Source organism: Zootoca vivipara, chromosome 7 (assembly GCF_963506605.1).
Source record: "Zootoca vivipara chromosome 7, rZooViv1.1, whole genome shotgun sequence".
Taxonomy (NCBI): Eukaryota; Metazoa; Chordata; class Lepidosauria; order Squamata; family Lacertidae; genus Zootoca; species Zootoca vivipara.
Window position 1 is genome coordinate 18,931,052 of NC_083282.1, and position 14,899 is coordinate 18,945,950.

Consider the following 14,899-nt stretch of genomic DNA (forward strand, 5'->3'; position numbering starts at 1 on the left):
TTCACCTTGAGGCCCGCCGTCTGGAAACGGTGCAGGACGGAGCGGAGGCGGTCCTCAAATTCCTCTGGTGTGGGCCCGGCGATCAGTACATCATCGAAGAAGGGGGTGACGCCAGGAATCCCTTTAAGGAGAGAGTCCATTAGATTCTGGAATATGCCTGGTGCCACGCTAACGCCAAATTGCAGCCGCTTTACTCTGAATGCCCCTCTGTGCGTCACAATCGTCTGAGCCTCTGCTGTGGCTTCGTCCACAGGCAACTGTTGATACGCTTGGGCCAAGTCCAGTTTGCCAAAGATTTTTGACCCAGCCAGGGTGGCGAGGACATGGCTGACCACTGGCACTGGGTATGCATGGGCCGTGAGAGCCTTGTTTATGGTGCATTTGTAGTCTGCACAGATGCGGACCGAACCGTTAGGCTTGACGGGTGTGACAATTGGAGTTTCCCAGGGGGCGTTGGGCACCGGCTCCAGCACTCCTTGCTCCACGAGCCGGTCCAATTCCTCGTCTATGCGGGGTTTCAGGGCGAACGGGACCCGGCGGGCCTTGTGCCTGATGGGTCGTACAGCGGGGTCTAGCTGTAGGGCAATGGGGGGTCCTGTATATCGTCCCAATGCCCCATCGAAAACCCCTGGAAACTCTTTGCATATGGCGTCCACGTCCACTTGTAAGCTAGTGCGGTTCACCCCGGTAACGGCTAGCCCCAGAGGTCCAAACCATGCCAGTCCCAGTAAGCTAACGTAGGGGCCCTTAACTACCAGCAAGTCCAATTGTTGCTTTCGCCCTCGATATTGCACCCTGAAGGTCCCCACCCCCATAGTAGGGACCTTACGTTTCTGGAAGTCCCGGAGGGTGAATGGGGCCGGCCTTAGTTTGGGACCCCCATTAGGGCACAGTTCCCTTAATGTTCGGGCCGAGATTATGGATAGAGTTGAACCCGTGTCCAGCTCCATGCGGCATGGGGCTCCCTCTATCTGTACCTCTATATAAATTTTCTCTGTGCTGGGATGGGGCAACTGGAATACCTGGTAGTCCGTGATCTCCGTCGAGTTGCCTTGGTGCATGGTGCCGTGTGACCTGGGGCTCCTGGGTCGGTCATCTGATGCTTGTCGACAGGTGAGTCGAGCCCGACACACCCGGGCGATGTGTCCCAATTTTCTGCACTGCCTGCACTCTGCGTTGTGGAAACGACAGGTCCTCCTCTCGTGGTTCTCCCCGCAGCTTGCACAGTTCCCTCCTTCTCGTCGAGGCTGCTGTGGTGTGTGTGCTGCTTGAGTGCGCCGCTGTACTCGGTGTACTTCCTCCCTGTCAGATTCGGATTCGTCGGTGAGGTCTTCGTGGTAGACCCTCGGTTGGGATGGCGGGGCCGGTCGTGCCTCTTGCGTTGACCTCTCGGCGGCTTCGGTTGCCAGGGCTTCCTCCAGAGCAATCTGGAACGTGAGGTCTTTTTTGGCGTAGAGGCGTCGTTGCAACATCTCGTCCCTCAGGCCACCGACGAGGCGGTCACGAAGCATGTTCTCCAATTCTGAGAAGTTGCATAACCGGGCGGCTTGGCGGAGGGAGGTCACAAACCCAGTTATGGTTTCCCCCGGGGCTTGCCGCTTTGCGTAGAAGGCATTTCGGCAAGCTACCACCGAGGGCTGTGGTGAGAAGTGCTCCTTCAGCCGTTCCATTATTGTTTTGTAAGAGACGGTAGCGACATCTCTAGGTGCAAGGAGAGCCCGGGCGATTTCAAACGTCTCCTCTCCACAGACGCTGAAGAATGTTGCCCTCTTCATGGCATCGTTGGTGACTTCTTTCGCTTGCAGGAGGAAGTTGAAACGAGCGGCGTACCCTTCCCAGTCTCCTGATGCTGGTTTGAATGGCGAGAAGCTGCTGTCGGTTGCCATTCTGGGTTCCTTGGGTCCTGGAGCTGAAGCCTGGATGCACGGTGCGATGCAGCGGTGCAGCAGGTGGCGGTGCTGCGGTGCAGTGCGTGGTGGCGGTCAGCTCAGCAGGATCCCACCTTCGTCGCCAGTGAAATATACTCGGAGTCAAGAGTGAATTTCATGCTCTTTATTCAGCTCATAGTCATCAAGGAGGAGAAGAGAAGACGAATGGCTCTTTCCCCCAAACCGTCTGCTTATATACATTATTTACACAATGGGCCTTGCGTGATTGGCTACTTCAGGGCTACACCTGTGGGCCAATTATATTGTGGATTGACTTCTGCCTGCAGCCTGATTGGCTGCTCCTACAGGCCAATCAGGTTGAGGATTCACTTCCACCTGGAGTTGGATTGGGTAGCTCCCGCTGATTCTGAATCCTATTGTTCTAGGATTCAGCTCAGTACATAACAGGGAGGAAGGGAGAAAACAAGAGCGTTCTCCCTATATTCTGTGAATTATCCAGCTAGACTGCAATCTATCCCCTCGGGGGGGGGGGATTTCTCTGGCATCTTCTATGCATTCTAATTCCCCAGTACTCTTTTTCATATACAAAACAAAACCACCCCAAAACAATTTGTGGTTGAAGCGGCAAATCAACAGCAAGGATGCCGAATAATACATATTTAAATGGATGTAGAAAGTCAAGACATAGCTGCTTTGTTTATTTGAAGCTGGTGGGCGGAATTTATAATGCAGAGTCTGCAAGCTCCAGAAGGTCACTGCATCACTATCTATAAAGCTCAACTGGACGTGGCTGATCACTTGTGGTTGAAATGTGATGAAGTTATCAAAGGGGAAAGGATGGCTTGGAAATTGTGCTTGATGGCAGCTTAGTGTGCCATTAAGTAAAACTGAAGTAATGTATATCATTACTCTGCCGACCACTACATTTTATGAAGCAGAAAAACAGCCGTGCAGATTCACCAGTTTAAATCTGAAACTGATGAGAGACAATTGTATTTCCAGCATTCTCACAAGCTTCCTTACTATACTCCCCCCCTCCAATTGATTACTGCAGTGAATAGATTTACAACTAGCAAACAGCAGCTTCTAAGATGTGGTTTTCCTGGGCCTATGGCAAGGAGAGAAAGAGTTAAACTCCTTCACCTCACCCTGCTGCTCCTCCTGTTGCCCCAATAGTGCTCAGGCGGCGGGTGGGGGTGGGTGGGTGGGGGTTTGCAGGAGAGTAGGGGAAGGGTTAAACACTCGCTGCAATATACCCAACCTCCCCTGCGAATGCTCCCTGCTCCCATGTTAGCATTGCAAGACAAACCTGGGTTGCCGAATGTTTCCCTTACGACTTGTAATTCTGCCCTTTAAGAAGAGAGATAAATATTTAAAGAAGCTATTTATGAAAACTTAAAATGCAAGGCAAGTCGTCAGGTGCCCTGTGTAGCTTTTGATCCTGCAGCTGTAGTAGAGTTCTGTTGTGCCCTTTTGAAGCAGCAGAACTACCTTCTCAACCCAAAAAACGAAAACAGCCCTCCAACGAATGATAAGATTAATTTGTGTGAACTTTGTTTGCAGGGCTTGCACGGAAAACCTGGCCCAAGGGGACAGCGAGGACCAACTGTACGTACTATGCATTTTTCCTGCACCTCCGCTTTAATGTTATCTCATGCATTTCCATATTAATTGCTATCCTGGCCATATTCAGAAGGTTGCCTTTATATCCTTTGCCGCTGTAGCACACGAGAATAAAAAATAACCAATTGCATATCTTTTGTGACTCAACAGGGACCACGTGGGTCAAGAGGCCCAAGAGGCCCAACTGGGAAACCTGGCCCCAAGGTAACTTGAGCGAATCGAGGAACCAATTTCACTTCTAGCTCTTCCTCTTAATGAAAGGCGTGTGTTTCATCTCTGAATGATTTGCTCTTTTCCAGGGCACGGCTGGCAATGACGGACCCCCTGGCCCACCAGGTGAAAGGGTAGGCAAGGAACAATTTAGATTTCATTTCCATCTCTCTCTAGTCAACACCTTCCCTGGTTGGAATTGCAGAGAAGGTGTATTCCGTTCCTGCAAGGCAGGAAAGTGTTTTTGTACGAGAACCGATACTCAAATGGATGAAAGTCGAACTGCAGAACTGTTATAACCAAATAGGGCTTTACAAACTAACCATCTAGGATCTTGTATACCAGGCATGTTCAACAGGTAGATCGTGATCTACTGGTAGATCACTGGATGTCTGTGGTAGATCACCGGTAGATCAGTGAGTCCCCCCCAGAGATGCTGAAAATTTTTGGCTCCCCCCAAAAACATCAACAACTTTGCCCTGCACCCCTAAAATGACCTGAACCACCAAAAACAGGGCTTTCCTTCCTAAAAAAATAAAGCTCAATATCTCTTCCTTCCTAACTAAAGAAGCTCAACAACTTTTACATGAACCCCAAAAAACAGGGCTTTCCTTCGTTAAAAAAAAGCTCAACAACTTTGACCTGAACCCCCCAAAAGGGGGTAGATCACTGCCAGTTTTAAACTCTGTGAGTAGATCACAGTCTCTTGGGAGTTGGTCACCCCTGTTGTATACCAACTGACCAGATGTAATTTCTTTAAAAACAAAAAACAAAACACTGGCCAAATACATTTTTGTTGGCTCAAAAGTACCTGCTGTTGAATGGGCTGCTTATTATTAAACTGCAAGTCTGAGTAAAGTATTTATGTATCCCCCCCCCATTTATTTGATTCACAGCCTTTTCCATTTGTGAATATGCTAAACTCTTATTTTGCCACCAACCCTTTAATTTTCTTAGTTCTTTCTGTTTGTAACTTACCACCTGGGACAAGTTAAAGCACATGAAATGAAGGTTGTCATATAGATGCTAACAGTACAATTTATCTGTGCATGTCTGCTGAGACGCAAGTCCCACTGAGGTCAGCGGGACTTGCTCTCTGTTAAGTGTGTTTAGGATTGGCAGGCAAATGTGCATTTAATCAATACGGTAAATTCATTTGCCTATTGAGACTGCAATCCTGCGTGCACTTACCTGAGAGTAAACACCATCAAAACCAGTGTGATTAACTCCTGCATAAATATGCACCGTTCATCTGTATAAATTTGCATATGATCAAAAACATTGCTAACGCTTTGGACTGCAGTTAAGTCCCATTGAAATCAATTTGGAAAGTTAGCCTTGAGTAGATGAATACAGTTTGGGTCCTACTCTTTGCTTCTGAATAGTGAATACCTAGGAGGCTTCAGCAAACAGCGGGATCTGACATGAGGAGGGTCTGAAGTTGAAGCCAAATACACCTTATTGGAAATTAGTGAGGGCCATTCCCCTAAAAAAAAAATAGATCAAGTGTCTCCTTGTTGGAATCCCAGTGCTACTATTAAGCTGTGGGTATTGGTGGAATTCAAAGAAACCTCCTTACTCTGGGGCTTGCATTTGGTGCAAGCATGATATACCATCATAGGACTGGTCTTTGCTGTTCTTCTCTATTGCTGAGAGCACATCCTTGTGGTACATTTAGATAAGTTTAGACTTTGTACTTAGTGGTCTTGTGGAAAGGGGCATCTTTTGATGGTAAATTTGGGCTCCCTCCCATTCATCCGGCTAAGTGAGGCCAAGGACTTCTGGTGCAAAGCTCAGCCTGGGCTTCCTATTCTCTTCAGCAGTTCCACATATTCTCATCTCTTTCCACAGGGAGATTCCTCTCCATTGAAGGGAATAAGCAAGGTCTAGTGGGGAAGGCAAATTCATACATGTATTAGTGGCCTGCATTGGCAAGGAGGCTTGTTACCATGTTCTCCTGTGCGCAATGAGGATTCCGCTTAATGTTTATTGCGATTTTGAAAGCTATTCACCGAACGGTTTTTAGACATCACAGTGGGGGACATTTGGGAAATCCTATCAGTCAACTCAATGCTGTTGATTATGTGCATCAAAGAATGTCAAAATAATATATTGCCTTCATATCAGTTAATACCTTTTAATATACTTACAGTGGGGGGTTCTTTATAAGAGGAATTTGCTGTGTTGTTATTGCTTATTTTGTGTGTGTGTGTGTGTGTGAGAGAGAGAGAGGTAGAGCATTTGCTAAGAGATTTTAAGTGCAGCAGGTTCTGAGGGTTTTCCCAAGTAAAACCAATTAGATTTTTGTAATGTTTTTGGCTTTCTGAACTGAAGCTAATAAAAAGTGTTTTTGCCAGCAGAACTGTTATAACCAAATAGGGCTTTACAAACTGGCCATCTAGGATCCTGTATACCAACTGACCAGATGTAATTTCTTTAATAAAAAAACAACAACACTGGCCAAATACATTTTTGTTGGCTCAAAAGTACCTGCTGTTGAATGGGCTGCTTATTATCAAACTGCAAGTCATCCACACTGCAGTAACACACATTATCATGTAGTAAATAGTACCTTAGGGACACAGGTGGCACTGTGGGTTAAACCACAGAGCCTAGGGCTTGCCGATCAGAAGGTTGGCAGTTCGAATCCCCACGATGGTGTGAGCTCCCATTGCTCGGTCCCTGCTCCTGCCAACCTAGCAGTTCGAAAGCACATCAAAGTGCAAGGAGATAAATAGGTACCGCTCCAGTGGGAAGGTAAACGGCATTTCCGTGTGCTGCTCTGGTTCGCCAGAAGCGGCTTAGTCATGCTGGCCACATGATCCGGAAGCTGTACGCCAGTTCCCTCGGGCAGTAAAGTGAGATGAGCGCCGTAACCCCAGAGTCGTCCACGACTGGACCTAATGGTCAGGGGTCCCTTTACCTTTACCTTTAAATGGTACCTTGGAAGATTTATTATACAGTGGACTGTAATTTCCAATTGCAATACACAAGGAACTAGGCCTCATTTACAAGTTCCAGCAGCAGGCATTGATGTAGCAGGCAGGTATTGCTTATCACATACCCTTATCCCATGGACTTCCCCATAAGCAACTCTGGGGGAAGTTCTGTGCTACTGGGCGATGTTCCACATCATATAAATGGGAAATAATCCATATGATCCCAATAAAGCCTACCACACAAAAGCAGTTTTTGGCAATGACCAACTAACTGGCAATGGGCAGATTCCCTTAATCTGATCCAGAATTATCTGATCCCCTGAATGATCTGAAATTAACCCAGGTTTTTGGATCTTCACCTGAGATCTCTAGGCCCCAGTGTACACCCAATGGCATACCCTCCAAATTTTCCCCATACAAATAGGGACATCCTATTCAACAACAACAATAATATTTATACCCCAACCATCTGATTGGGTTACCCCAGCCACTCTGGGCGGCTTCCAAAATACTGTATATAAAACAAGATAAAATATTAAACATTAATAAACTTCCCTAAACAAGGCTGCCTTCAGATGTCTTCTAAGGGTTACTTATCTCCTTGGATTGGGGGGGGGGTCACATAACTCCATACCCTCCAGCATTTCTCCAATGAAAATAGGGGCTTCTTAAGAAAAAGAGGGACATTCTGGGATCAAATCGGAAACTGGGACGGCTTCTATAAATCTGGGAGTGTCCCCGGAAATTAGGGACGCTTGGAGGGTCTGAGATTGCCCCCTGTAGACTTAGAATGAACATATCCAGTCTGCCAACTGCAATTCTATGTGAATGTTTTCTCATTTCACATGCAGTTGCCAAACCATTTTGCCTATAGATGAAGCACAATAAATACATGGCAGACAGTGCCACTGTCGAGGCTGGATCCTGTTCACTCGCTGCCATTTGAATTAACAGACTCCCGCACTGAAAGATCATCTGTTGAAAGTAACAGCTTCCCTCACACTAATTGCATCACCCTGTTGTGCCTCATGTTGCGATAATCCGGGCTCCAGCTGGCAATAGACTGAGCATCAACAGAAAAACTGACAATGAACCAATCAAGGGAGATTTTTTTCCCTCCCCTCCGTTCTGTATTCAATTTGCTTCTTCCTACTCGAGTGCTATCAAAACACTGTATAAGCTTTTCCATAAACATCTCCCCCAGCCCTATAATAAAATCTGTGTGGCTTTGCATTAATATTCAAAGGTAAACATCAAAGCCCTGCTGTAAAAGATCATTTCACAAAAGTGAATGCTAACACTTTGGTCTAGGAAGCCTTTTATTTACATAGAGGAATGCATTAGAGAAACCCATGGAAAATCTGGTATCTGGTTTAAAAGGCCACTCTTCAGTTTTCAACACAGCTTGTCTTTCGCCAAGCTTGTGCTCTCCGGGATTTTTGGACTACAGCTCCAAAACTCCTGGTCGCAAAGACTAGCATAGCACCTAAGTTTTATGGTCCCAGTGATAATCCTTTGTGGTCCCGATGGGCAAGGGATGCCCTGCAAGGAGGCTAAGTGAGAAGATTGACACAAGTGTAAATGTGGGAATTGTGTGTGTGCAAGCCCATGTCTCATGCAGGTATGCTTGTTGAGGAACTGTACTTTATTCGTCTGTAGGCACTTTTACAAAGATTTTTCAGGTGAACTTTATAAAGCAGCTTGTCTCAAATTATTCTTACTGTTATCTCTCTTTTTAATCAAAATTTAAAGATTAACGTAAATAAAAATACAGACCAAAAAGAAAAGAAAAAGAGAATAGAAAAGGGTAGAGATGTAGAGAAGGGATAAAGGAGAAAAGGAAACAGAAAGGAAAAGAGAGGGAATGTTGAAAGAGGAAGGAAGGAAGGAAGGAAGGGAAGGGAATTGTAGAGTTGGAAGGAACCCCAAGAGTCATCTAATCTAAACCCCTGCTATGCAGGAATCTCAGCTAAAGCATGCATGGCAGTAGACCATCCAACCTCTGCTTATAAACCCCTTACATACACTATTTCCACAGCATCTCCCTGATCCACCAAGTTTGAGGAAGGAAGGAAAGAAGTCTAATAAAAATATTGTTCAAATTTGACTAGCAGAACTCTTCAAAACAAAACAGAAACATCAAATGATACGACCAAAATATCCATACAATGTCTTGCGCTGTCTAGTAGAGGCTCAGCATCTTACAAAATGGGAAATAATTCCCACAGACCTAGAAGCAGAGGTCTATCTCTTCCTGCAACTATTTTTAGCCTGGAGCTGTTTTCTCTCAGTCAGTCAGCGAGGGTCTTTTACATGTCCTTGCTTCACAGAGCCCTGAGACAAAAGACATGAAGGCAACTCCCTTTAAAATGGAGATATGCAACCCAATACCTTCACCACATGATCTAAGGCAGGCACCCCCAAACTTCGGCCCTCCAGATGTTTTGGACTACAATCCCCATCATCCCTGACCACTGGCTAGGGATCATGGGAGTTGTAGGCCAAAACATATGGAGGGCCGCTGTTTGGGGGTGCCTGATCTAAGGTTACAACACTCACAGGTTAGCTACCAGAGAACAACAATCAGTTAATTATCAACTCAGCAAGAGCCCAGAGTGCTCTCCTTGGCTTTAATATAGCTCTGTGGAAAAACCCCATCTTAAACCTTTTCATCAATACACATTTAGGCGTTCACATTATACTTAACATAACGAGGGTTACAAATACAAAGTAGACAAAATATCAGCATAACATTGACTTTTCCTTTCCAATGCAGAGCAAGTACTGTATACAGTTCTTTACACTTACCATGCCTCATGTTTATATTTTTTATTTTCTTCTTCTTTTTCAATTATTCAGTGTATACTTCTTCTTCTTTGGCGATCACTCATATCCGAGTAAGATTGTCTTCCATAAACATGGTTTTAACAATGAGTCTGTAAGTGACTGTGGAGGCCAATTCTGGATCCCCACGTCCTTCCACAGTGGGGACATTGGTTTCCGGGCGGGAGTTGATCACGGTGTGAATTTGCCAAGCGTGCCTTCCCTTTCTCCCTTGCCTCCTGAGTTTGAGCGTCTTCAAAGTCCAGTGCATAACAACCATTATACACTTCAAAGTTCAGTGTATAACAACTATTACAAACAAGAAAAAAGATACCAAAACAAAATCACAACTTACCCCTCTCATGTTTTTTCATGTTTGTATTCACAAGTATATAAACTCTGGGTTTGATAGAGCCGAGGAATTAAATATGGCACTGTAGTGTATAAGGAAAAAGGGAAGGCAGAGTTAACAAGATGCAGTAAAAAAAAAAAAAACATTGATATGAAAATAGTCCTTAGTCACTACAATAATCCTTAGTCACTACATATTGCTGTTTACACAAAAAAAACAGAAAAACCGATCCAATTTTTAAAGGGCACTTTTATCAGTAGTTGAATGGTTTCTCTTTCTTGTTGAACCATTCAGGAATGAAGAAATCAGAGGAGGTGTGAAGGACAGGTAGAAAACAAAGATAAAATGGCATTAAAATATTAAACAATGTGAAACTGGTATTTCAAAGCATTGTTTTCCTATTGTTTTTGTAGAGGCAGTGGAGTGCAATGGTTAAGGTGCCAGGCTAGGACTGAGAAGACTCGGGTTCAAATTTCCATGAAACTCACTGGGCAACCTTAGCTCTCAGCCTTGCCTACTTTGCAGGATTGTTGTAATGAATAACATTGGAAAGGAGAGGGAGCTATGTATACTGCCTTGAATTTCCTAGGTACAAATGGAATGAATGAATAAATAAATATAACCCATCCATCCCAAGGACCTGAAATCAGTAAACACTTGCGAATTAACACCAATTATATTTAAAAAGTGTCATGCTTTGATGGTCAAAAACATAAAAGGGAAATACATAAAAACAACAACAAACCATGATTGCATGTGATATTATGTGCCTTACTTTGAAATGTGGGGAAGGGCACTCTTTCATATACAGTGGTACCTCTAGTTGCGAACTTAATTGGTTCTGGAGGTCCGTTCTTAACCTGAAACTGTTCTTAACTAGAGGCGTGCTTTCGTTAATGGGGCCTCTTGCTGCCGCTGTGCCGCCGGCACACAATTTCCGTTCTCATCCTGGGGCAAAGTTCTCAACTCGAGGTAACTCTTCCAGGTTAGCGGAGTTTGTAACCTGAAGGGTTTGTAACCTGAGGCGTATGTAACTCAAGGTACCACTGTAATCTGAGCAATCAGGGGCGTAGGAAGATAGGGGGTGGTGGGGGCGGGGCGCCCCGTGCGGCACGATCCCAGGGGCGCCATCACGGCTGCCCGCCCCGCCCCTGGTGCGCGGCATGTCCCACACCAAAACACACGTCCCGCCCCTGCGCACGGCACCCCCGCCCCCCAAACGCATGCCCCACCCCTGCACAGTGCACCCCGCCCCCAAAACACGTGTCCCGCCCCTGCGCGCAGCACGCCCCCGTCCCCAGAACGTGCGCCCTGCCCCTAGAACATGCGCCACATCCCTAGGGGCAGCGTGCCTGCTCTCCGCCCCTGGTGGCGGAGCATGAAGCTCCCCCACTGTGGGCAATTATTAAAAGTATAAATAGATGCTTCCTCTTTTAAGGTGATTCTAACTTCAGGCAAATGTGTTTTTTGCTTGCTTGTTTGTTTTTGCTTCATAAGCAGTTTTCTGCACCTTAATTTGTTTTGGGCTGTAATGCTGTCAGCTGAGTGTAGGAATTGTAGATCTCGCCATAAAATCTCTGCCTAGCAGCCACCTGGCTGAACATGAACCAAATATAGATGCTAGCTGCACTTTCACAAGGATCCAGGTCTGCTTCCTGACTTTTTTGTTGTTTCCTCCTTGAATAATAATAATAATAATAATAAATTTTATTTGTACCCCGCCCAGGGCGGCTAACATCAAGAAACTTAAGACACTGTACAAAGAACATAAAACAGGCAATCAATTACGCTAGTTAAAATACATCTTAAAATTAGTTCAGAGCAAATTAAAATCTGGACAGATGGCAGTCCACGGGCAAAATTGAGAGTGGTTGATATTCTCCAGGGCCAACTGTTACCACTGGTCTTATAAAGGACCTGTGAGCGGGCTAGGAGGCCTCTTTAATGCTTGTTCTTAAACAGAAAGAAAAGAATCAGACTGAACCAAAGGCCTGGCGGAACAGCTCCGTCTTGCAGGCCCTGCGGAAATATGTCATATCCTGCAGGCCCTGGTCTCTTGTGAGAGAGCCTTCCACGAAGCCGGGGCCACGGCCGAAAAGGCCCTGGCTCTGGTCGAAGCCAGTCTAATCTCCCTGGGGCCTGGAATCCTCAGGGTGTTATTATTTGCAGACGTTAAGGTCCTCCGTGGGGCATACCAGGAGAGGCGGTCCCATAGGTACGAGGGTCCTAGGCCATATGCATGCAGAATCCTTTCCCTGCACATTCCTCATAAGAGTTTCTCCAGCTGACACAAAAGGCAGCTAAAATTTGACTCTCACCATGAATTTCATTCAATGCCAGGCTGCAACAAGAGAACTTCAAAGAACTCCGAGATAGTCTGTCCTCTTCACCAGAGTAGCAGAGAAACACTTCACAAGGAATTGCAGTCACAGGGCTGACTTACCATGAACCTTGACTTAAAAATAAATAAATAGCAGGAAGGTATATAATTTTGACATCTTTTGCCTCAGGTGCAGAAATGTCTAAAATAACCTGTGCTTCTGTATGTGGTCTGCGTACACATTCCTGGCTTAGAATGAAGCTAGTTTGTTGGTTTATCTTGATTCAGGTGGAAGCTGGTTTTCGGGGAAATGCCGCAAAACACAGTATTTCATAAGGAACAACAACATAGATATGGATTATGGCTAACTTTGTATATATGCTGCTTCCCAAACCAGTGGTGGGAGTACCCTAGTTACAGAATAAATTACTTGAGAGGAAAGCTGCACACACACACCATATAATAATAATTTTATTATTTGTACCCCGCCCATCTGACTGGGTTGCCCCACCCACTCTGGACGGCTTCCAACATATAGAAAAACATAATAAAATACCTATTTAAAGGACATGGTTTTGCCAAAAGAACTGGGAACTGTAGTTCACTTGCTCACAGAGGTACAATTGCCAGCACCCTTAACACACTACAGCTCCCAGGATTTTGTACAGTGTGTGTGTGTGCTTTGAATGTATAGTGTACGCTGCCTAAGTCTCGTGGAATTCAGTAGGGCTTACTTCTCAGCAGACATACACAGGATTGTGCTGTAATGCTGATACTAGGTAATATTTATTTTTGTAACCAAATTAATAACTGGAATTGCTTGCAGAAATTTGGCCGATGGCATTGTACTGAAATGGCACATCCTATATTAAACAGAGCGAGACAAGCCTTGCACTGTCTCATCTGTATACAAGCAATTATGCCCAGATGTTTAGGTGTGTGATTTGAATAGATTTGCTGAGACAACAACGTTTTTCACTGAGACCCCCACCTTGTCAACAGCCAGGGGCAGGCATTAGTTTAACATTTCCCATAGGTTGGTTGCATCACAAGTTTCTCCCCAAAATATTTGTGCTATTTCCATGCCGCCGTTGCTGCTGCTAACATTTTTTGTTTTGCTTTTGCTTTCCTGATTGATTTTAGGGCCCACAAGGACCCCAGGGGCCTGTTGGATTTCCTGGACCAAAAGGTCCCCCTGTAAGTATTTTCTCAAAATAAATGCAATGCTTATTCAGCAAATGGGATGCAGAAATAAAGACTGGTTGTTAAGGGCTGTTTTTCCATGTGTTGAGAAGCTCAATAGCGCTTTCCCTGGTATATGAAATAGCTAAAACCATTTAGCTACTTCATATACCAGTATATACCATATACTTCATAAAACCTGCTGCTGCATTGAAACAAACATTAAAAGCAAAAGTGTTTGCTGGGAAATCTGATAACTATGGTAGGACAAGCCAGGGAACAAACAACTGAAGCTGTATAAATAATTTAAAAATCAGAAGGTGAGTTTCTGTTCTGTGCAACTACAGTGGTGCCTCGCTAGACGAATTTAATTCGTTCCACAGATCTTTTCTTATAACGAAAAATTCATCTAGCGAATCCCATAGGAATGCATTGATTTTTTTCCCGGATTTCCCCCCCCCCCATAGGAATGCATTAATTGAATTTCAATGCATTCCTATGGGAAACCGCGATTCGCTACACAAATTTTTCATAAAACGCATTCGTCTAGCGAGTCAACCTCCGCTAGGAAAAAACCGTCCGTTAAGCGGAAATTTAGTTAAGCAGGGCATTCATTAAGCGAGGCACCACTGTATAGTGTATTTTAAAGTGTGCTATATGGTTCCTGCTTTTTCTGCAACCATAGCTGAAATGTGTTTTTCTTCATTCTGTGTAACATAACCCTGACAATGCAATTTGTAGCCTTCCTTGCTCACACCTGGTTGCTGCCGAAAATTTTGTGCAAGCTCTCAACGAGGCAGCTTGCAGGGTAAAGAAGTTCATTGAAAACTTGCCACCATCCCAACAAGGTGGCAGCCACTTTAGTATCTGCAGAATATTTTTCTCTGTAGGGATGATCAGATGCCACTAGAGGTCTCTCTCCATCTTGCGTCGATCCCAGTCCCAAAAGGAAAGAAAAATGCTGAAGTTAATGGGAAAAGTTATATCCGCTATTGGCAGCCTTTTACCAAACAAGTGTATGACATGCACTAACTGGGTCTTTAAAATGTTGCATTCATAAATGGAACTGAAGTATCCACGAGCTTGGGATAATGCAGAGGCTTTCAAAAGTTTTAGGGTCCCATTTACCTTAGCGGAATTAATCAGCTCCAATGGAATCAATGGGCTGCACTGCTTGTTTCTGCCTAATACAACCCTTCAGACTTTGTTTGAGCTTCGCTTGTAGACCAGGTTTGTCCTGGTGAGAATGTACTGAACCTGAAATCATATTGATCCAGCATCCCTTGCTCTTATTATCCTTGGTTGACAGAATGTCACATGGAGACGTAATTTCCCAGCTTCAGTTTTATTACCTCCCACTCTGGGGATCTATATGTCCATCACTACATCACAGAGCAAAAATCTGTGTTTGCCCTATGGAACCAAAGTGGGTGGGTGGGTGGCAGGAGCAGTTAGGGGGTGGGAGTGGAGAAGGGGCTGTCAGTAAAAAGTTTAAGCAGAAATGTTTTCCAGAGCTCCTAAAACAGATTTTTATTGCAAAGAAAGAAAGAACTGCCAGAGT

At 45.0% G+C, this 14,899-nt stretch overlaps 1 protein-coding gene across 4 annotated transcripts in view; it reads left to right on the forward strand.

The window, feature by feature from the left end:
* Nucleotides 1-14,899, forward strand: part of COL11A1 (collagen type XI alpha 1 chain) — a 252,806-nt gene that overhangs the window by 155,707 nt on the left and 82,200 nt on the right. For all 4 annotated transcript variants that reach the window (XM_035122972.2, XM_035122974.2, XM_035122973.2 and 1 more), the window contains 4 exons: nucleotides 3,453-3,497; nucleotides 3,663-3,716; nucleotides 3,812-3,856; nucleotides 13,300-13,353. In XM_035122972.2, the coding sequence (XP_034978863.2) occupies nucleotides 3,453-3,497; nucleotides 3,663-3,716; nucleotides 3,812-3,856; nucleotides 13,300-13,353 (198 nt within the window). The remainder of the gene's footprint in view (nucleotides 1-3,452; nucleotides 3,498-3,662; nucleotides 3,717-3,811; nucleotides 3,857-13,299; nucleotides 13,354-14,899) is intronic.